The sequence below is a fragment of the Nannobrachium achirus genome (assembly GCF_963921795.1).
Source record: "Nannobrachium achirus genome assembly, chromosome: 6".
Classification (NCBI taxonomy): domain Eukaryota; kingdom Metazoa; phylum Chordata; class Actinopteri; order Myctophiformes; family Myctophidae; genus Nannobrachium; species Nannobrachium achirus.
The window spans coordinates 35601289-35623077 of record NC_137815.1 but is presented as its reverse complement, the minus strand read 5'-3'; the positions used below and the strand labels follow the sequence as shown (position 1 = coordinate 35623077).

Sequence of the window (21789 nt, the reverse complement as noted above, 5' to 3'; positions counted from 1 at the left end):
TTCTGCTTATCTTCACAAGCCCCACAGTGGCTCTTCACCCCACCTCCCTCCTCCAATGTGCACGCATGCACACGCACACACACACACACACACACACACACACACACACACACACACACACACACACACACACACACACACACACACACACACACACTGCACACCTCCAGCAGCAGATAATGATGGATGGCTGTGCCCGATGGGAACAAACAGGTAGATAAAGCCAATCCCATTTAATAACAGCGTGGATTGGAATGATAATCTTGTTGTTCATTAGCAGCCGTGGCTGCACCGTGATACAGTCAGCGCACATAATTCTCGCCCTGCGTGCGTGTGCGTGTGCGTGAGTGTGTGTGTGTGTGTGTGTGTGTGTGTGTGTGTGTGTGTGTGTGTGTGTGTGTGTGTGTGTGTGTGTGTGTGTGTGTGTGTGTGTGTGTGAGTGAGAGAGAGAGAGGAGAGGGCAAGTGTGCTTTGCTGCTTGCAGGGCTCTATATAGGATAGCAACAACCCCATATGAGACAATACCACTATGCATGTCCTTGAGAAAGAAAGAGTACATCCCCCCCTCTCTCACTCACACACACACACACACACACACACACACACACACACACACACACACACACACACACACACTATCCAATGCCCCCCCATGCACCCCACCTCATCCACCTCCTACGATCTTCCAATCTTTTGTTCCAGCACAGATACAAATGGGATTAATGAAGGTATAAATTACAGAGGGCTAAATCCTGCTGAGTAATCCATTTGGCAAACATGCAAACAACAATGGAGCATGCTCTGCTCGCTGCTGCTGCAGCAGCTATATGGCTTGCTGAGCCTTACTGAGCCTGACCTGGCATCATCCATCCAAGCCAGGCCCAGTTTTATAGCACAGCCAGAACACCACACACAAATGGAGCCATTTTTGGTTTCGTTTTGTCTACACTCTCAGAGTTGCAAATGGATGAGTTAACATGTTTTTTTTTTTACTGCATGGTTTATTCTTATCTGCAGAGAACTGAGACTGACTGACTGCAGGCTATGATGATAGTGATCATATAGTACAGTGGCGTCAGTTCAGCAAAAGCTAAGGTATGGCAACATGACTGGTGTCTTGCACGCACGCGAAGGCGTGCGTGCAAGACACCAGTCATGTTGCCATACCTTGGCAACAGGCACGACAAATTCATTTTAAGAAGTACATTTTTTATAGTTTTCCCCTGTAGCCAAAGTATGGCGGCTGCCATACCTTGCCATACCCAATTGACGCCTCTGATATAGTATCTTGTGTGTTGTAGTGCACATGAGAATGTCATTTCCCTTCATGGATATCGCCCATGCTTCTCAACATCAATGGCAGTCTTTGTTCCTATATCACAGTACTATGTGAATTTGATATAGTCATTTTAGGCTGCATGAGGATGAAGCTGACATGGATGAAATGTCTTGACCCCTATAGGCCTATAGTGTATGCAAAACATAAGCATTTAGTTCAAATAATCTCAACTTCAAGTTGAGTTTTTGAGATCATTAAATGTTTACGCCATGCAGGTATAAAGGACTGTGACATTATTTTGCAAGCTTCCCACTATACTAATTGAATAAATACTTTGAGAAATAGTAGGCATACATTATTTTTTTAAATATATTTTTTAATTTGTATATTAATAAGTAGCCTAATTTACACCTTAGTGCCAATAGCGTGTAAGCATTGTATCAAATCTGTTGTTGCTTTGTGGGTTTGCAAGTTTAATACAGTATCCATTTGCTCATTGTGAGTGTGTGTGAGCGTGTGTGCGTCTGTCCGTGCGTGTGTGCATCCGTGCGTGTGTGTGTGTGTGTGTGTGTACAGTACAGTACATAGTACATAGTGTTTGACGTAAAATAGCTCATCTATAAGCTACGTATAGAGATCTGCTATTTTTGGCCATAGGCCGGACTATAAATATAAGCATGATCCTCTTTTTATTAAAGCATAAGCATGTCCTCACTCCACCTGCCATGTTCACTGTGAGTTTCACTGGAATGTTAGTAATTCAGGTGCCGTGCCCCCCTGTGCCCCCCACACCACCCCACATGCACTAATTTGTTGATTTTAGGAGTTGACAAGCTCAAAGAGCTGAGCTCATCAAGTCACTGCCCCTGGCAACATGCCAATGATTTAATGACTGGTGACTGACACACACACACACACACACACACACACACACACACACACACACACACACACACACACACACACACACACACACACACACACACACACACACACACACACACTTAGGCTGCAGGTAGGGTCACACATAAAATGAGATTTCTGTCCCTATAGAGCAGCTTGTATTGATGTAGGCATACATTGTATACATTGTTGCCAATATTCAAACGTGTTAAATATATCTTTTTCTTCTTCTATCCATCTTTTCGCCTTGTTGCTTAAAAAACAGCTTTTTATTGAAGCTTTTTAAATGCTGATTATTTCTCTATAGTTTCTGTGATTCTGTGACGTCAGGCCCCGGCGTCAGCATGGCGGCCAGTCTGGACTCAAAGCTCCCTCCAATTATTCCCTGTCAATCACACACGCGTGCGCGCGAACACACACACACACACACACACACACACACACACACACACACACACACACACACACACACACACACACACACACACACTTTTCATTATACTTGCGCACTGTTGTAAAATTACAATATAATAATAGCGACAACGGCATGTTTTGTCATATAGCCTAAACATACCTGTTTTTCTGTTTTATTCGCAATAGAAAATAACAATAAATTGGCATTTGAATAAAACTTGTATGTATTAACCTAAACCTGCTGGTCTGGTATTGGTGGTCCACGAGAGACCACGACCCACCCAGCGACACCTTGTCTAGGGGTGGGTTGAGGCGACTGCAGTCTAGTCTCGACTCTGACAGACTTCAGACTTGCTAATGGTCACCAATTGGTTTTCTTATGGTCCCCCACCATGCAGTGAGAAAGGCCTCCTTTCCAATGCAAACAGCGTTTGATCACCTCTATACCTGAGACAAAAACAACGCATTCACGCGAGGAATGTCTTCACTAGGAATTAAAGACAATTAGGCGCTCGCAAACAATCAGTATCGGGGGTCATAAAGACGCCCCTCCTCTGTTGGTGTTAGAGGTGTTGAAAAGCTGTTTATTTACATAATACATGTGTGAAAAACAACACTGTGCTTGATTAGCTACACCACGTTTAATTCGGGCCCAATCGTTGATAAAGCCATATCTTTAAAAATAAGTAATGGACCTAATAATGAAATGTTTATAGGCTACTAGGCCTATATAGCCCGTGATTTGAAATAAAAAACTGTTAAATGGCTAGAAGAAGACTTCTTCAAATAGCCAAGTAATGACACTATTTCTGATCTCAGTATAATACGTTCAAAGGGGCGTATATGGGCCTAATGTTAAGTTAACAGCACGTTATTAGCCTACTTAGATCTCAATTATATTTACACAATGCTGTACCCCCTCCATGTGTATAAGCTAAGCCTATTTTCAACTGTTTTTATTATATTTTGACACTTGCTTTGGCAATGTAAACCTATGTTTTCTCATTCCAATAAAGCTCCTTTGAATTGAAAAATATAGTATGGTTACATGCATGCTGTGTATAGTCTTGGCTGAGGGGAGAGAAAAAAAGGAAAATCTAAATTTCAATCGCAATTGCTCATTCAATGTAGTCTACAGCTTGAGCTTCATGAGACGATGCAAAGACCCCGTAGAAATTGCACCGTTGATTGATAAGTCTTTTAGTTTTTTCGGCGCAGGCAGCATTACTATTTTTTCGAATGTTAAAGGAGTAGTTCACCCCCAAAATGACTTTTTATTTTGTATCTATGGAGACAGCACAGATACATTTACCCCCATTGATTCCATCCGGAATCAATGGGGGTAAATGTATTAGCCTATAATCAAATTATTGTTTTAAGAATACGACAATATTTATTGTATTTATTGAACACAAGTCTCCACTCTCCATAGGGTGATTAATCGATAGTAATTTTTCATGTTGGGGGTGAACTACTCCTTTCATGGCAAAGAGAGAGCGAGTGATCAGCGAGCCAATCGCAGCCGCGCCGACACGCCATTGGCTCCGGGGAGGTCACAGCCTAGCGCGCGGCCCCGCCCCGACTCGCTTGATATGGGAATTTAGTGGCGCCAGTCGCTTCACAGTACAGCCACATCTCATTAATGACCGCGCGTCTGAGTGCCACACGGATCAGGAACGTTTAGAGAGCCGACGCTGTGTGTTTTGCCGCTGTCTGTCAGCTGATCGCGGTGTTAGAGAGAGACATTTCAACAGGTATTGCAGAGGAACACATTTTTATGGACTATCTATGTTGTTGTTGTCGGAATGCACGCAGTCAGTGGTCGTAATAGTGGACACCGAGGCAACTGTGTGCGCTATTGTGTAGCCTATCTAGGCCGTATTTTTAACTTTAAGGTCTGATCTATATTCAAAGGCCTTCGACAGCTATATGATTGAATGAAAAAAATCACCCAAGGACACGTTTTTTTATTGGAACTAACAAGAGCTGGACCTGCTGCGTGGCATTGATTTTTTTGTAATTTTTTTGTGTCTTGTTTTCGTGTCATTGCAGGTGGCCTATCATTAATGAGAGAGTCAGGACATCATCATCATTATCACCACCACCACCAGATTTCTGGATTCGCATTCTCATCAGCAGCAGCCAGGACGTTACCCTATTTCTGGACAGTATAAAAATTGGGGAATCCCCATCCCAAAAAAAATAACTAAATCGTTTTGGGAGCGGCACAAAATTAAAAAGAAATCTTCTTTAATAGCATAGTAACAACGCTCCAGGAAGCATTACGGAGACACAGTACCACGACCACTTGGCCATGGAGGTGGCAGCAGCCGACCAGTCCCGCTGGATGGCCCACCACCACGCCGTGCTCAACGGCCAGCACCACCCGGACTCTGCGCACCACCACGGCCTGAGCCACAACTACATGGAGCCCATGGCCCCACTGCTGCCCCAGGACGAGGTGGACATGTTCCTCAACCACTTGGACTCGCAAGGGAACCCCTACTATACCAACTCCCGGGCGAGGGTCACGTACAGCCAAGCACATGGTAAGATAATGACATAATTATTATTTTTTTCCCCACTCCTCTCCATCCCTCCCATGCCCTATGAGGGATGATATCACACTGATAATTCAGCGTAATTGTCTATTTCTATAGAATCTATCAGAAAACCTTTCATGGTGCATGAGATTAAAGTAAATACATAATAATACATAAATAATAAAACAGAATATATTTGCGTGTGTGTAGATATTGTAGCCTAGTGTGTACGTGGGATTGTGTTGGATACACAGTATCAAATATAGTCTGCTGCTGTTTCATCCAGAGCTAGGCTATCTGCTGACTGCACTGCAATGCAACAGGAATCATAAAAGGAATTTCTAGCAAATGACAGAGAGAGGAAAGGGAAGTATGTCATTTAACCCCTCTCTGCTGGGGCAGGGGGTCTGGGGAGAGAGAGAGAGAGAGGGTGAGAAGAGAGAGAGGCACTTCCCGGATATAAAATAAAACCCTCAAATGTACTAATAACAATCTCTAGTCTCCGACATCCATACGGCCGATGAACAGATAGCGGTGCAGGGCGAGTGAGAGCTGTTTTATTGTCCACTTTTTGGGCCTTGATCTCATGCTATATTTTCGTTAGCGGCTCTTGTAAGCTGCCTACGACTATCCTTGGCTATATGAGAAATACATTTTTTTTTTAAATTAGGCTATAGGCGTTTATTAATTAATCGACTATTCCAAAGGCCTTTAATCATTTTGTGACATCTTGTGCTGAAAATACTCAATGTCGGACTTGAGTTTGGAATATTCAACAGGTGAGGACTGGAGGCTATACTTGACAGCTTGCTGTATTTGCGCGAAAACGTGCATAAAACTAAAATAAAACTGAACGCTTTGCCTTTTCAGCTCGCCTCACTGGGAACCAGGTCTGCCGGCCGCACCTCATCCACAGCCCCGGCATTCCGTGGCTGGACCCGGGCAAAGCAGCGCTGTCCGCGGCCCACCACCACAACGCCTGGGCGGTCAGCCACTTCAGCAAGCCCGGCTACCCGTGCAGCAGCACCTCCAGCACGGCGCCCACGGTGTCCTCGCTCACGCCGTCGTCCCACCACTCCAGCCCGCACCTTTACAGCTTCCCCCCCACGCCCCCGAAGGACGTGTCCCCGGACCCCGGCCCCACGTCGCCGACTTCCACGAGAATCATGGGAGACGAGAAGGACTCGATCAAGTCGTACCAGCTGACGGACGCCGGCATGAAAATGGAGAGCTGCAGCCCGCTCCGCAGCAGCCTCGCCTCCATGAACGCCCAGACCCCGGCCACGCACCACCCGATCCCCACCTACCCGACCTACCCCACGCTCCACGCGCCCCACGAGTACAGCGGCAGCCTGTTCCACCCGGGCAGCCTGCTGGGGGGATCCGCGTCAAGCTTTACGCCCAAGTGTAAAAGCAAAGCCAGATCGTGCTCAGGTGAGTTTCACATGTCTCTAGTTTTTTAGCTAAAAGTTTCAGGCTACTCTCTCTAAAATGTGAATACAGGCCTAACGTTACTCGAATGTTTAATGGGATTTACAGCCTGCACACGTTTCATTTGAAACCTTTAATTGGTCCATATAGTAGACCTACTATAGGCTAAACGCGCGAAATGAACCTGTGGCATTTTATTCCGTAAAAAACTTTGAATCAATGATTTAGTCCACCGTTTCTACCAGGGTGATCAGGTTATATTTTTGCCCGTGGCGCTCTTGACTCCAAACGTGTTCCAGCGACTCTTATCTTTTATCCCATCTTACCCACAACACACACACGCACGCACACGCACTTGAGAGGGTCACTCGTGTGAGGAATTTAAGGACTAATCAGGGTCAACCATCCACTAATGTACATGTTGGGGACGAGTTTGAACACGACTGAACTTTTTCCCTCCACTTTAAAAAAATATATAAAGTAGCAATGTGTTCATTTTGAACCCAAAAAATGTGTTCTGGGCCAATTCTTATATAACACATCATGTTTAGCAGGTTGTCGTTTGAAATGGATGCTTGAGTCGTGCCTCGAATTGTTTTTCTTTTCAACGGTCTAGCCTTTATTGGGCTTTAGAAAAATGCAGGAGTCACGACGCGCTGGCTCCTGCCATATCCTGTATACCTCGGAGTGAACAAATCACGACCTCCTCCCCACCTCCCCTCACTGCGCTCCGCTCCCCAACACTAACAAAGCCCCGCCGGGACGCATCGTCACAGACGGCAGAGCCCTGCTGTTTGTGTGTTTAAGCATGGCCTTGGCCCATAGTGCAGTGAGATGGCGTGTATGGGGGAATCAAGTCCATGGCTTCTCCTTCATAGCCTCCACTATTAGATAAATATATACTGGTGGAAGTGTTGGCCTAGACACAATTTCTTGGTTATAATAGCCTATAATAGGCTAAACTCTTAATCCTTAATTGATCCATATAGGCCCTATATGAATCAATTAAGGGTGAATAGAGTGATATAGTGGAGGCAATTCTGGCTACAGGCCATGTTTGTACAATGAAAAACCCACCCCTGCTGGTCATTTTATCATAATCATTCCTGACTGTGAATAGAGCAGAGTGGAATTATATTATTATTATTGTATATACCATTAATATGCAGATATTTGAACCACCTCACATGGGGGGCACCGTCTTTTGTGTTCCTAGCAGTGTTAACCTTTTTAAACAACCGTTTGAGCTGCTTTTTGAGTTATTTGGAAAGGGTCTGACAGGACATAATGCAGAGATCACCCCCAGTGCATAGTTGTCTTATTATGAGTATCCTTCTCATTGTTCCAATGCCTTTTTATACCTGCTGTTTGTGTGTACAGGCCTAAGTGAATGCTAGCTATTGTAACAGAGAAATGTTACACTGTGACATTTAAAAGAAGCTGGCTGGGCTTTAGCCTGAATCACTAACACAAACATATTGGCCGGGCCATTAAAAGAGGCTCTTATCTATCAGAGCCGATGTTCAGCGCCGGTAACAGTGATTGATTGTTGTATTAAATGCCACAATGACATTTTAGCTGTCAGCACATACCTTACAGCAGTGCGGTTTCCTGTTGAACCTCAAACCAGATCTCCCAAGCTCACCTATACTGCCCCTGTTCTCTGAAAAGAAAGGCAAGTGGCCTTCACAACCCTCCCACCCCAACTCCCTTTCTCTCCTTCACCTGCCATCTTCTAGCTGTACTCATTTCCACCTTTAAATTACGCAATGCATGTGCTCACTTGACTTGAGGTGCTGCTAATGATCTTGCATAGTTACTTCTACATAGCTGGACTTGTGAAATAGCGAAGGGAGGGAGGTTACAGTACAAGGGCTGAGGCAAAACCCAGCGCATACTTCAAAAGGAGCCCAGCTATTGTTCAGCCCAGATTCCATTTGTGAGTTAGGGTGGGACTGTGGGTGTCTCCTGACATTATAATAGGAATAATGAGATGATGCTCCAGGGAGAGACTGAGAGAGAGAGAGAGGGACACATGAATTAAATGAATTCATTTAGCCGCAGCCCGGCTGAACTCAGTCAAACCTGCTTGGGAGAGGAGAGGGGAGAGGAGTGTGTGGGAATACCTGAGTGAGTTTCATGCAGCTTATAATGGTTAACATGCTGGGTGAAAAGGCATGGACCCCCGGCATCCACAACAATGAAGCTGCAAGTCTGGTTGTTGACACAGCCTGGTCACTGCGGTGGTGTCGATTTGAAAGCTATTTTGATGGCATAAAGAGTATAGCCGGGAGAATGGCATGCATACCTTTTCATCTGAGACGGCAACATTTAATACCACCACCACCACCACCACAACACACACACACTTATGTTTCCTCTCGTGGGTGCCCACTGCGCTGATGAATAATGCAGGCCTGATTTGATGGCATGTCTCATTCATCTCGTTGGACACCTCTGGACACGTTCTGGCTGTCTCTGGTCTCCCCGCTGTAGATCGGTTTACACGGAGGTGTCTGTGTCCACACAGTCCAACCTGCAAGGCATGCAAGCAGCACCAGAGACAGGCATATACACGTGGCCTGCATGGGCCAACAACGCACCTGTGCTTTAATCTAAGACGTTGTGAGGCGTTGCACGCTCATTCTAACGATCCTGCGATGACTTCATATTACAGTGTTAATGAAGGGGGTGGTCGCTTTTAATATGTGGGGGGATCACGGTTGCCTGATTCAGCTTGGACAGCTGCTGCACGCGGCCATTATTCATCATGTATAGCTCCTCTGCAGGGTGGTGAAATGTTTAATTATATAAATCTCCCTGTGTCTTCCCCCCCTTCCTGAACTATATGCAGAGGGTCGTGAGTGCGTCAACTGCGGTGCCACCTCCACCCCGCTGTGGCGGCGGGACGGCACGGGCCACTACCTGTGCAACGCCTGCGGACTGTACCACAAGATGAACGGGCAGAACCGGCCTCTCATCAAGCCCAAACGCAGACTGGTGAGTCCCACAAACCAAACGCTCTCCCCCCCCCCCCCCCCCCCCGTTGCCCTTTCACATCTGAGAGAGAGAGGGCTATACCAAAACGATGTGAGCACAAAGCAGTTGCCGGGCAGGAACAATTCCAGGAAAGTTATATTTTCCCTATGATCTTCCTGGAATTGTTTGCGCCTCTCACCCCCCGGTGATCCCCCCTCCACGGCCCGTTACAATACTGCTACTATTGCCATTGTTCCTGCTATCATTATTGCTGCTACTTCTGATACTGTTACTGATACCAATGCCCATGCTGCTTCTGTTAGCACCCTGCTCTGAGAGTGTGTGTGCAAATGGAACCAAGTGGACCCGCAACAAGGGTCTTATTACCCCAGGATGTGACTGACTGACGCTGTTGCACTGTTGCCACTTTAAGTGCGTGTGTGTGTGTGTGTGTGTGTGTGTGTGTGTGTGTGTGTGTGTGTGTGTGTGTGTGTGTGTGTGTGTGTGTGTGTGTGTGTGTGTGTGTGTGAGCACCAAGGAAAAGGCACATTATCTACCCTTCATATATACAGTATAGTGTAACTGATTTTGTTCCATTAAATAATATTCACACCATCATCAGTTGGTGTTCTTGATTGGGGCAAATGTGGTTTAGGCGTCCACTTGTTATTAAATGTGCTCAAAGAAAGAACATTTTAGAATGTGTATTTTTAAGCGGTTGTTTTTGGAGTGACCCCAGAGCTGTTCATTGCTTATTCTCACCTAAAAGAGTTGCGGCTGTTTAAAAGAAAAGTTTGTATTCATTTAACCTGAACAAAAATAGTCTAGTGTAGTCTTTCCTTACTTCTAAATCGGTCACTCTGGAATATAATTTAATATAATAATGAATCAAATTAGTCTCTCAGTTATGAAACCACATGGGTGACTATAATAATTCACTATTATAGCCTACTGTATAACGTGTGTTATATAATATGCTATTTGAAGGAGAAAAAAATCACTCTCATTTCTAAACTCATAATGAGTATAGAGACACAATTGTTTGCTACTGGCCAACCAATGACCACCAATAATTGAAAATAAAATAAAAAAGAGGAAAAAAAACTGTAGCCAATTAATATCCGCCCTGCATTAGCCTACACTTTAAATGTAAGTTGCTTATACATATTGCAAATCACTTTTTAACAAGTAAAAATTACTGGGATTTTCAGCTGTAGATCCAGGTTAATATAGATAACTCGGCGATAATGGTGATGGATTCTAATGTATTTTCCTCATCATTGGGACCTGTCACCTGCCAACTCAAGAGGTGATATTTGACTTTAGGCGGCCTATATAGCAAATATTTCGGATGGGAGAAACTGAATGGGGGAAAACCCTTATAGCATGTTCTTCCTTGACTGCAGCCTGCCTACAGCCTATAGCCCAGGCTAGTCCATCAAAAAGGCCTACATTTTTCCATGAGTCGGCCGGTGGTGGTGGCTGAGGCTTTTGCATTTTCGGGCTCAAGTGTTTTCAGTGTACTGTTCAAAGGGCACCCAGTTGTTTCCTATCCGGATATCTGCCTGCTCCAGATAAGGAAGCCAGGCTGCCGGGTGTTTCCGCCTTCAACAAACCCTGCATGTATTTGTGTGTGTGTGTGTGTGTGTGTGTGTGTGTGTGTGTGTGTGTGTGTGTGAGTGAGAGAGAGAGAGAGAGAGAGAGAGGGAGAGTGTGAGTGCGTGCGTGTGCGTGCATGTGCGTGTGTCCGGCATGGCCAGACTTTGACATATACTGTAAAAGCGATTATCACAACACTGTAGGACCCAGTTATGTGTGAAGAGAGAAAGAACGTGCACGAGGGGCGGGCGGGGATGCTGCTGGCTGGGAGGATGGCGCGGTTGGGATTGGAAAATAAATGGATTTATGTTCGTTCGTTCTTGTTTTGTCACGCTTTGCTGCTCGGCGGGCAGTGGCACCATCTTTATGCGCTGGAATGCGACGTGATGTTTGTGTTGTTGTCTTATTATTTATATATAGCCTATATTTTTATTTTTTATTTTTTTGCATATAGCCTAATGGTCGGGGTTGTTGTCGTCAAGGGTTGTTAGGCTATTTCAACAGCATGGGAGTTGCACCTGAAATTAATTAAAACAAATAAAAGCGTGTGCTGCTGCTTACATTGCAGTGCATGGTTGGCCCGGGGCTCGTTGCATGTTAAAGCTAATGTTTCTTATTATGTGTGAAGAATTGATCCGTAATGGACACAAAAGGCGCATTGCCACAGACAGGACGCTGTGGTCTCTTTACGCATCGCATCGGGAGTTAGATCTCCCCGAAGGAGACCTATAGTAGGATATTAATTAATGTAGACGATCAAGAAGACTTCCTCCCCAGTTTACATGTATTTTAAATTAATGAAATGTGACTTATTGACATGGCTTAGATAGACAGAGTGAAACGGGCCGTTTATGTAAAAAGATACAATGTAGCCTTGTACCTTAGCCTATATCCTATCCATGAAGATTATCGCGCAAATTGGAAAATTTGATCTGTGACTTCAAGTGAGGCTATAAATTCCGGTATAAGCGCAATTAATTCAATAGAGGACTTTTAAATAATTTCATCAGTCTAAATGGCGCTGGCTTTGATGTTATATAGGCAGTCGGTGTGCGTGCGGTCAAAGTTTAAATGATCAGAGATGCTTTCACTAATATCCGAGGCCTGATCCGTTTTTTTGCTCCCCCTCCAAAGTCGTTGTCGCCAGCGAAAAATAAAGGATAAAGTATTCTACCAAAAGTAAAAGTAGGCCTACTCATTATCCCTTTTCAAATGTAGCTATAACAATCTTTTAAAATTAGCCGATCTACAAGCTCACAATGCGTGGCGATGCTTTTCGAATGGCCGAAATGTAGGACTATAATTGGGATTAAGAGGTTAATGCATGTTTTGTCACTATAATCAAAATCTACAAAGTAGTAGGCCTAACTAAAGTTTTCAAATAATAACCTATCACTATTTGTCTGTGAGATGTAGTGGAGTAAAAGTAGCCTTTTGGGCATCGGAACTAGGCCTATATATACTCAAAGTCAAGGTATATTTCTGAGGTACAAATACCTCATAATTGTAGCCTACTTAGGCTACAGTACTTAAGTAAATATACTTAGTTACTTTCCACCTCTGTATATGGCGGCCGCATATCGTCTCCTATTAAAAACAACTAAATGGTCATGGTGTTCAAGTAGGCTATCACAAATCGTATTTGTGTCAAGTTGAGTGTCCAGTCCGACCTCCTCTCTCTCTCTTGAAATATATCGAAATAAGCATGTGAATGCCTTTATTCATTAGGCTAACCCTTATATGCATTTGTTTTCTCTCTCTCTCTGTCTCTCGTCCAGTCCGCTGCTAGACGGGCTGGCACCTGCTGCGCGAACTGCCAGACCACCACCACCACTCTATGGAGACGCAACGGTAACGGAGACCCCGTGTGCAACGCCTGCGGCCTGTACTATAAACTGCACAATGTAAGTAGACCACTCAGAGTTTTTTTCAGGCTACTTGAGTAAAAGTAGCAATACTACCACAAAGTAGAAATACTCTGTTTAATAGTTATAAGTAAAAGTCCTGTATTCAAAAAGTCAACTTGAGTAAAAAATAAAAGAAATAAAAAAAATAAAAAAATAAAGATGCATAAAAGATTAGACCTATTGGCATCATTTCAGTACCAAAGTAAAAGAAGATCTGCTGGGTCACTCACATGTTGCATTGCTGCTGTGAGCTTGCAGATCTGCTATTTTCGACACAGTTACTGTAATGTATGTAATGTATGTTAATGTATGTTTTGTATTAACAATCTATAAATCCACAAAGAAATAAGTAACTAAGCTGACAAATAATTGTTGTGGAGTAAAAAAAAAAAAAGAAAGTACAATAGCCTATTTGCCTATTTGAGATTTATAGTGGAATAGAAGTGTATAAAATATACAAAAAAGGAAACGGTCAAGTATAGTAAAAGTACCTCCAAAATACGCATGTAAATGTACTTAGTTACTGTCCAGCGCTGCCAGCACAGCGCACATTAACGTGCGCGGGGTGGGGGGTGTTGGGGGGTGGGGGTGAGCTGGTCAAGGGGGCGGACAGCTTCGCATCGATTTAGGAGCAGCGTAGACTGAGACTGTGGACACAAAGCCTTGCTCGCCCTGTCAAGCACGAACCGACTGGTCGTTTTCTTTTTTTTTTCACTCCCTTTTTATTAAACCATCTTGGCTATCAATGGGGGGCGTAGCTCCCCGGAGAGGCTGGAGGGTGGGACTGTCATTCAGGGTGGAACGGCGTCGGTTACAACTGATGCTAACGGTGTCTGAAAACTGGTCCCTTTTCAGGCCAGCCTCCCCCGGCGTGGCTTCTATCCCCACCATGTATTCATATTGACTCAAGGGTTCAAAGGATCTTAAATGAAGACAAAAGACGAAAATCACTCGTGCCCTGCGTTTTAACGTGGCTATATATGTAAATCTGCTTTACAACATTTATTGTCTTTTTTTGGATGGTGGTGTATTATAAGCTAGACAATTTACGATACCGTAGTAGTAGGCCTTCCAAGTATTTAGGGCTATATTGAAACTTCTTTCCAGGTTAAAATCCTTAAATATACACTCATATTTATTTAACAACTTAAACCCTATATTATACTTAGTTTACTGGAGTCCCTCAGGGGCCTAGTATAGACATCCTAGGCCCCCTAATTCTTTCTCTCTATAGTCTACACCAAATAGCCAAAAATAGCCGATCTAAAATGCGTTAGATCAGCAATTCTTTTTTGCCAAATGATCACCCCAGAATAGGGACGTTATAGGGTTCATTTGGTTTGTAACAGGAACTTACTTAGACATAACATAATCACGGTTGTATTAGGTATACGTCTGTTTAAAGCACTGTCTGGTTCGCATGGTTTGTCTTTAACAAAACACGTTTCTTTCTCTCGACAGGTCAACCGACCCCTGACCATGAAGAAGGAGGGCATCCAGACGCGCAACCGCAAGATGTCCAGCAAGTCCAAGCGGGGCAAGCGCGCGGGCGACGGCTTCGACGAGCTGTCCAAGTGCATGCATGACAAGTCCTCTCCGTTCGGCAGCGCGCCCGGCCTCACCAGCCACATGGCCCACATGGGCCACCTGACCCCCTTCAGCCACTCAGGACACATGCTGCCCACTCCCACGCCCATCCACCCGTCCTTCGGTCACCCCCACCACCACCACTCTGGCCGCTCGCCAGTCTGGGCTGAACCCCACTGAAGAGGCATCCCGTCATCCCCCTACAGCTACACCCACAGCGCCCTCCATCCACAGACAGAGCCCCCCGCTCCCAGGCCCATATTGCCACCAACACCACTTTAATGGTTGAGATGAGCTGACTGGTTGCCTCATGTACAGCAGTTGAAGAAGGGGAGGGGAGGGGGAGTGGACTTTCAGTTGGATGCCATGTTTGACATCTGTGCCCCGACAAGAACCTTTTGGTCACGGACAGAACGGGTGGCGACAGACAGACAGACAGAGTGCAGTGCATTACAGGACTCTTGTTAAGAGCGCAGTGTGAAATTGTAAGAAGGGAGTTGTTGTATAAGGAAGGCCCTTGGAGGACTGAGGCTTGCAGGAGGGACGCTGTTAGTTTTTTTTTTGGTTGCTTATTTTTACTATGTCACTTTGGTACCCACCTCTTCTTGACCCTGCAGCAGGAAACTCACGAGAGGTCTTAAAAGAACCACTTAGTTCACCTCCAGATTAACTCGTCACATGCCGAGATGATGATGTGTGCCGGCCGTGTGCCCTCTGCTTGCCCGGTCGGCGTTTATGGACAGACAGGAATGTTCAGCAAGTTTCTGAAGCAGAGGCTGATCTCGGCTCCACGTGTCCATCCGTGCACCTCAGTTGCGTATACCAGACAGACACCAGACTACATTACCCACAAACCACTGCTCCTTTCACATGCTGGATTGTACACAACCCCACAATGTTCACCCTGTTTTTAATAATGGACTTTTCTGGAGAGAAAAAAAGACGCAAGTAAATAGAGTGTTTATAAATGCTTAATTGCTATTATTGTTGTTATATTTGATGTAATAATTATTGCTACGATAATTTATTTTCACTCTTTAAAGCTTTCGTCAAAGACACATGGAACCTGTTATAATTTTAATGTCATGGTTATTATGTAAAGAAAAACACTGACCTATCTTAGATGAAATGTTGTCCCTGAGCTGTACCTTTTTATCGTTTTTCCATCTCACAAAAATAAAGGAAATAAAGTTTAATATTAAATGAAATGATGTGTCTGCTTCGTTAGTTTAGTCCCTCACCTCCCCGCTCTCTCTCTTTAGTTACACGCACACCATGTATGAGCACGCACGCACCCACACACGCAATCACACACACACACACACACACACACACACACACACACACACACACACACACACACACACACACACACACACACACACCGAGATCACAAGGATCAGACAAAAACTCTTGTTTTTAATGAAGAGGTCGTCGTAGTTAAAATCGTAAGTGATATCAGATGTATTAAAGCACATATCGCTGTGATCCCTAAAGCGTGGTAAATGTAGTGGATCGGGGCCCCTCCCCTATCTCTGGTGCACACACACACACACACACACACACACACACAGAGAGAAGGGCCCTTTGTGGAGCCGAGGCCCCCAGGCTTGACCAACTGTGGAGCTCAGACGGCAGGCTCCAAAGTCAGGGTGAGCAGAGGCCACGCAGGGCTCCTCGAGTCACACACACACACACACACACACACACACACACACACACACACACACACACACACACACACACACACACACACACACACACACACACACACACACACACACACACACACACACATACTATGTATAATATAGTGCATAGTGTGTATAGTTTGAATGTACATATTATTGTATTTTTATTTATTTACTTTGTTTGGTTATTCTACTGCTTGACTGATATTATGATAGGTGGTTTACCTGCATGACTAGTTCTAGGCATTATATTACTTTTCGCTCTGGATTAAGAGTGTTTGCTAAATGCCAAAATGTGTAAATTGTAATACACAGACAAGGACCAAATGCACTCATGTGTACACATGCAAGCATGCACGCGCGCACACGCACGCACGCTCGCACGCACATAGTTACGCACACACGCACGCACAAAGTTACGCACACACGCTGCCACCCATGCTTGCTAACCCCTTCTCTTTTTGATTGACACAAACATTCTAGAATCTAGAAGATCATAAAAATAAGAACCTAAAGGCAAGGGCATACGTGTTGAAATCAATTCAAAACTGTAGATAACATGATCACATCTGCTGATTGGTGATTTGTGATTGTTTTTGTCACTCCGAGAGTGTATAACAAATGCTTTAAAACCCATTTAGGCCTAGAATTATTGAATGCTTTAACCAGTGAAAAATAGCAGATATACAAGCTCACAGCGCGGCACTCGCGAGCTTGTAGATCTGCTATTTTTGAAAAAGTCGTGAAAATGTCTGCAAATCTTTGAATATATGTATTACTATTTTCAAAGCAAACTTTTGTATCTCAAATTTTGCTTCTGGGTGGTCCCTATTTTGAGATGGGGGTCCGTGGCCAAATAAATATCATTTTGGGGGTCCTTGACATGAAAACATTTGAGAACCACTGACATAGTAGTGTCTGAAGAACAGACTAGCTGAGCTCCAGTTAAGTTGAAAAGGACCTTTTCTTTGACGATGGCTGGCCATATTGCTGAAATGGAAACATAAGGTTTTTCAAAAAACCTTAGAAGGATTCAAAAGACACTTATAGAGTCAGGTCAAAATTCTAATCACGATTTTTCAAAAATAGCAGATCTACAAGCTCGCAGCGCGGCACCGTGAGCTTGTATATCTGCTATTTTTCAATAGTTAAAGCATAAAATAATGATACACAATAATGTTAGTTAACCAAATGGAACCTGCAAGTGTTTCGGGAGTTAGATCAATGCTGAGAATGTTGTACGTGTGTGCGTGTGTCCTGCTGCTGCGCACAGGCTATCTCCTCTCTTGTCTGGGCCGTAGTGACTGGAGTGAGAGGAAGGACAAGCAGGTCTTTAGTGGGAGAGAGAGAGAGAGGGGAGGAAGGAAAGGCAATCAAGAGCAACCCATGAGCAAACACGTGGGGGGCTGTTTGGAGCCCTCGTGCACAGATGTGCACACAGCTGAGGAGGACATCAGGAAGCAGGCTTTGACTCTCCCCCCCTCCCCCCCTCTCTCTCTCTTTCTCTGGCGCTCTCTGGCTCTCCATTTGTTTTGCGCTTTCATTTGTTCTCTCCCCCTTTCAACTCTCCCATGTCTCATATATATATAATATATAATATATATATATATATATCGTCACTGTCGGGCAGAAACCTCGTATCTCCAAGTTTCAAATTTGTACATTCTTTCGCAAAGTAAAGCACTGCTTCATCATACAAGGCCATCGCACAAAAGTAGTGAAAACAGCTGATCTACAAGCACACAACGCCTCGCGGCTGTTTTCACTAGTTTAAATCATTTTAAAAATGCTAAACAAAACAAACGGTTTTGGACATACAAGGTTTCCACCCTACAACGACGATATACTATGTCGTTTATGCTCCGTCTCTTTCTCACTCTCTCTCTCTTTTTCTCCCCCCCCCCCCCCCCCCCCCCCCCCCCTTACGAACCATTACAGTAAAGTATAGGAACTTGGGGGGAAACTTAAAACAGAGCCAGCCACACTAATGAGTCTGCTCGATTAAGGGCCAATTTCAGGTCATCGTCACAGAGCGCTGCACTGCCCCCTCACACACACACACACACACACACACACACACACACACACACACACACACACACACACACACACACACACACACACACACACACACACACACACACACACACACACACACACCCAGAGGACAAACCCGGTCCGACTGTAGGACCACTACCCCTCCCTGAACCCTCCACCGCCCAGTCAACATCTGCTGGCTTTCCACAGGGGGCTCGACCATTTTTTGAAACAGGCCAATAATATTTATCCACAGACTTAGGCTGGGTGTTATTTCATTAGCCGTTTAAAAGTGGAACACCCCGGCTGGCTGGCTGCGGTAGCATACATTCAGGGGTCATCGTCATGTTTGCTTGGGGTGGACATTTTTGTCCAAATTACACTTTTTGCCACGGACATACAACATTTGCGGACATAGGCTATAATGTTACCAGAAACACATAAAGAGATAGCCCTGAATGACCATAACAGGTCTGGAACTCTGAGAGCGTACAAATGGAACGAAATGGTCCATTTCGTTCCATTTGTATACTCGTCACGGTGGTCCTAGCAAATGAAACGTTTGAGAACCACTAGTAGGTCTACTAGTGATCGCATAATGTGTCATAGCGTCGTAGTAAATCAGTGTCATACATTTCCTAAAGAAAACCGGGAGATTTGACATTCAGTAATTGGGTATTATGACCAAAATCAAACATTATAATAGTGTGTAAAACAGAAAATCTAAAATGTGCCACGGACCAGGCCAAGTCTTTGCTACAGACACATTTGTCTGTGTACAGACATATTGATAACCCCTGCATACATTTATTAAACGCTATAATAGTGCCCGCATTGTTGAGCATATAAGCATGGGAATGATGGGACCGGAGGGCAGCGTCCGAGAGAGTAGTGGCCCTTTCAGAGTATCTTCACACCGGTGAAGAAGATAAACAGCAAATGTCTGAATTAAAGTCCGAAATGTAACTACGAGTTAAAATGTACATTAATATTAGTATTTTTGCTGTGTCTATTGGCTCGGCTGCCAATAGACGGTCTAGCTGTATAACTAGACAGTCAGACTAGCTGTGAGTAGCCTATCGCAGTGTTTATTTATCCATTTGTACCTCAAAGAGTGTACAAAATATAATTGAATGGACCCTTAAATAATTGGTGTCTGTGGACCCCCAGGTCTCCTTAGGGTGGGGGCCTGGGGTGGGGTCCAGAGGGTCCCCTGCAGCAAAATGAGGAACAGTTACACTTTATAGAAGCGTTGTGAGCCTGTAGACATGCTAATATTTTTGAAAAATGTTGACATCTTATGAGGGTCCCTGGCACAAACTCTTTTCAAATGGGAGCCTGCGTGGCCAAATACATATCAATTTGGGGTTCCTTTACATAAAAGTATTTGAGAACAATGGCATTGCCGCCGGTCCATTTTGGTCACATTTGTAAACTCTTACAGAGTTAGAGGAACACATTAGCGGGCCGAGCTACATGATGCAGGCCCAGAGAGTGGAGCTCCATTGGGCCGTGTGCATGCGGCTGCAGCCAGGGGCGTCACACCAAATTCTGGGCCCTGCGTACAAGGATTCACTGCGGGCCCCCCATGAATGTTAACTTTTGAAAAATAGCAGATATACAAGCTCGGTGCCGCGCTGCGAGCTTGTAGATCTGCTATTTTTTGAAAAATCTTGAAAATGTGTGCCAAGAAACCTATGTTTCCATGTCAGTGATGCTCAAACTTTTTCATGTGAAGGACCCCCCCCATCTCAAAATATTTAATTCCAGGGACCCCCCAGAAGCAAAATCTGAGTTACAAATGTTCACTTAAAAAATACATATATTCAAAGATTTGCGCACATTTTCATGACTTTTCAAAAAATAGCAGATCTACAAGCTCGCAGCGCTGTGAGCTTGTATATCTGCTATTTTTCAATAGCTAAAGTTACTATAGGGCCCCTCCACCACCTTGGGCCCTGGTGACTCAGTCCCACTTTCCTACCCCTTGTTGTGACGCCCCTGGCTGCAGCCAGTGAGCCTGCGTGGCTGGGCTTGGCGGCGGTCCCAGAGACGGAGAGAGGAGAGGGGGGGAGGCAGAGCAGAGGGGACCGGCACTCTTCAATGAGGCCCTCCAGAGGGAAGGAGGAGTCCTCCCAAAAATAATACAGCACTCTGCCAGGCCAGCGACTCCCAGAGTTGCTCCAGCCAGCCTGAACGCACGCACGCACGCACGCACGCACGCACGCACGCACGCACACACACACACACACACACACACACACACACACACACACACACACACTTACATAAGAATACAAACATATCGTCGTTGTCGGGTGAAAACCTTGTATGTCCAAAACCGTTTGTTTAGCATTTTTCATTTTAAAAATGATTTAAACTAGTGAAAACAGCCGATCTACAAGCACACGTTGTGTGCTTGTAGATCTGCTGTTTTCACTACTTTTGTGCGACGGCCTTGCATGATGAAGCAGGGCTTTACTTTGTCAAAAAAACATACACATTTGAAACTTGGAGATACAAGGTTTCCACCCGACAACGACGATATGTGGCTGCAATACATTAGACCACAGACAGGGGTGGCGCTATGACGAGTCTGCTTGTATCGCACATGGAGACAGAAACAACGTGTTTTGTGCAACGTAAGGACGAAGTAGACCTGTGAATACACGGCCAAATCTCAAGTGTTCATTTCATTCTCAGAGAGGGACATTTCGACACTCTCTCTCAGGGTTAACTTTTGTTACCATCGCTAACTCCTCTGGTAGTGCGATATCCTCTTAATAGGCCGATATCATTTACAAAATTAATTATTGTTCTTGTCCACCTTTTTTCTGTAAACCTTTATTTCACCTAGAGCAGGGGTCTTCAACGTTTTCAGGCCAAGGACCCCTTAGTTGAGAGAGAGATGAAGCAGGGACCCCCACCACCTGTTCATAGATTCCATATAGTTTCATTGTTTGAAAGCACAATCATCAGTGTATTTTGGATTCATGTCAATTTGTGTTTTCAGATATTTAACCACTTGAACCTTCAATACTTAATAAACATGACCTTTCACTCTATACTTAGTCTGCTCTTTTCCCCCTCTACACCAAAGCTCTTTGCCGAAAATAGCCGATCTACAAGCTCACAGTGCGAGGCGTTGTGAGGTTGTACATCTGCTATTTTTGGCTAAAGTTCTCAGAATATGAACACTAGGGTTCAAGTGGTTAAAAAAGGAGAAAAAAGTTTCTATCACTCAAAGATTTGGAGGACCCCCTGTAGTAACTCTGAGGACCCCCTAGGGGTCCCGGACCCCCTGTTGAAGACCCCTGACCTAGAGTATACCTGTTTTCTGTAACTTTTCCCCAAAAGTCCATTGAGTTCAATGGACCTTTTCTGACCCTTTTCTGATTGGACAATATAATGTCCAATCG

General features: G+C 44.7%; 1 protein-coding gene across 1 annotated transcript; it reads left to right on the top strand.

Annotated features, from left to right (window-relative positions):
* Positions 1-4910: 4910 nt before the first annotated feature.
* gata2a (GATA binding protein 2a) lies at positions 4911-14822 on the top strand (the record flags this gene model as incomplete). Its single annotated transcript, XM_080727881.1, has 5 exons — positions 4911-5145; positions 6010-6573; positions 9425-9570; positions 12927-13052; positions 14517-14822. The coding sequence occupies 5 exons, from the start codon at positions 4911-4913 to the stop codon at positions 14820-14822; spliced, it is 1377 nt and encodes a 458-aa protein (XP_080584007.1).
* Between the last annotated feature and the right edge of the window lie 6967 nt (positions 14823-21789).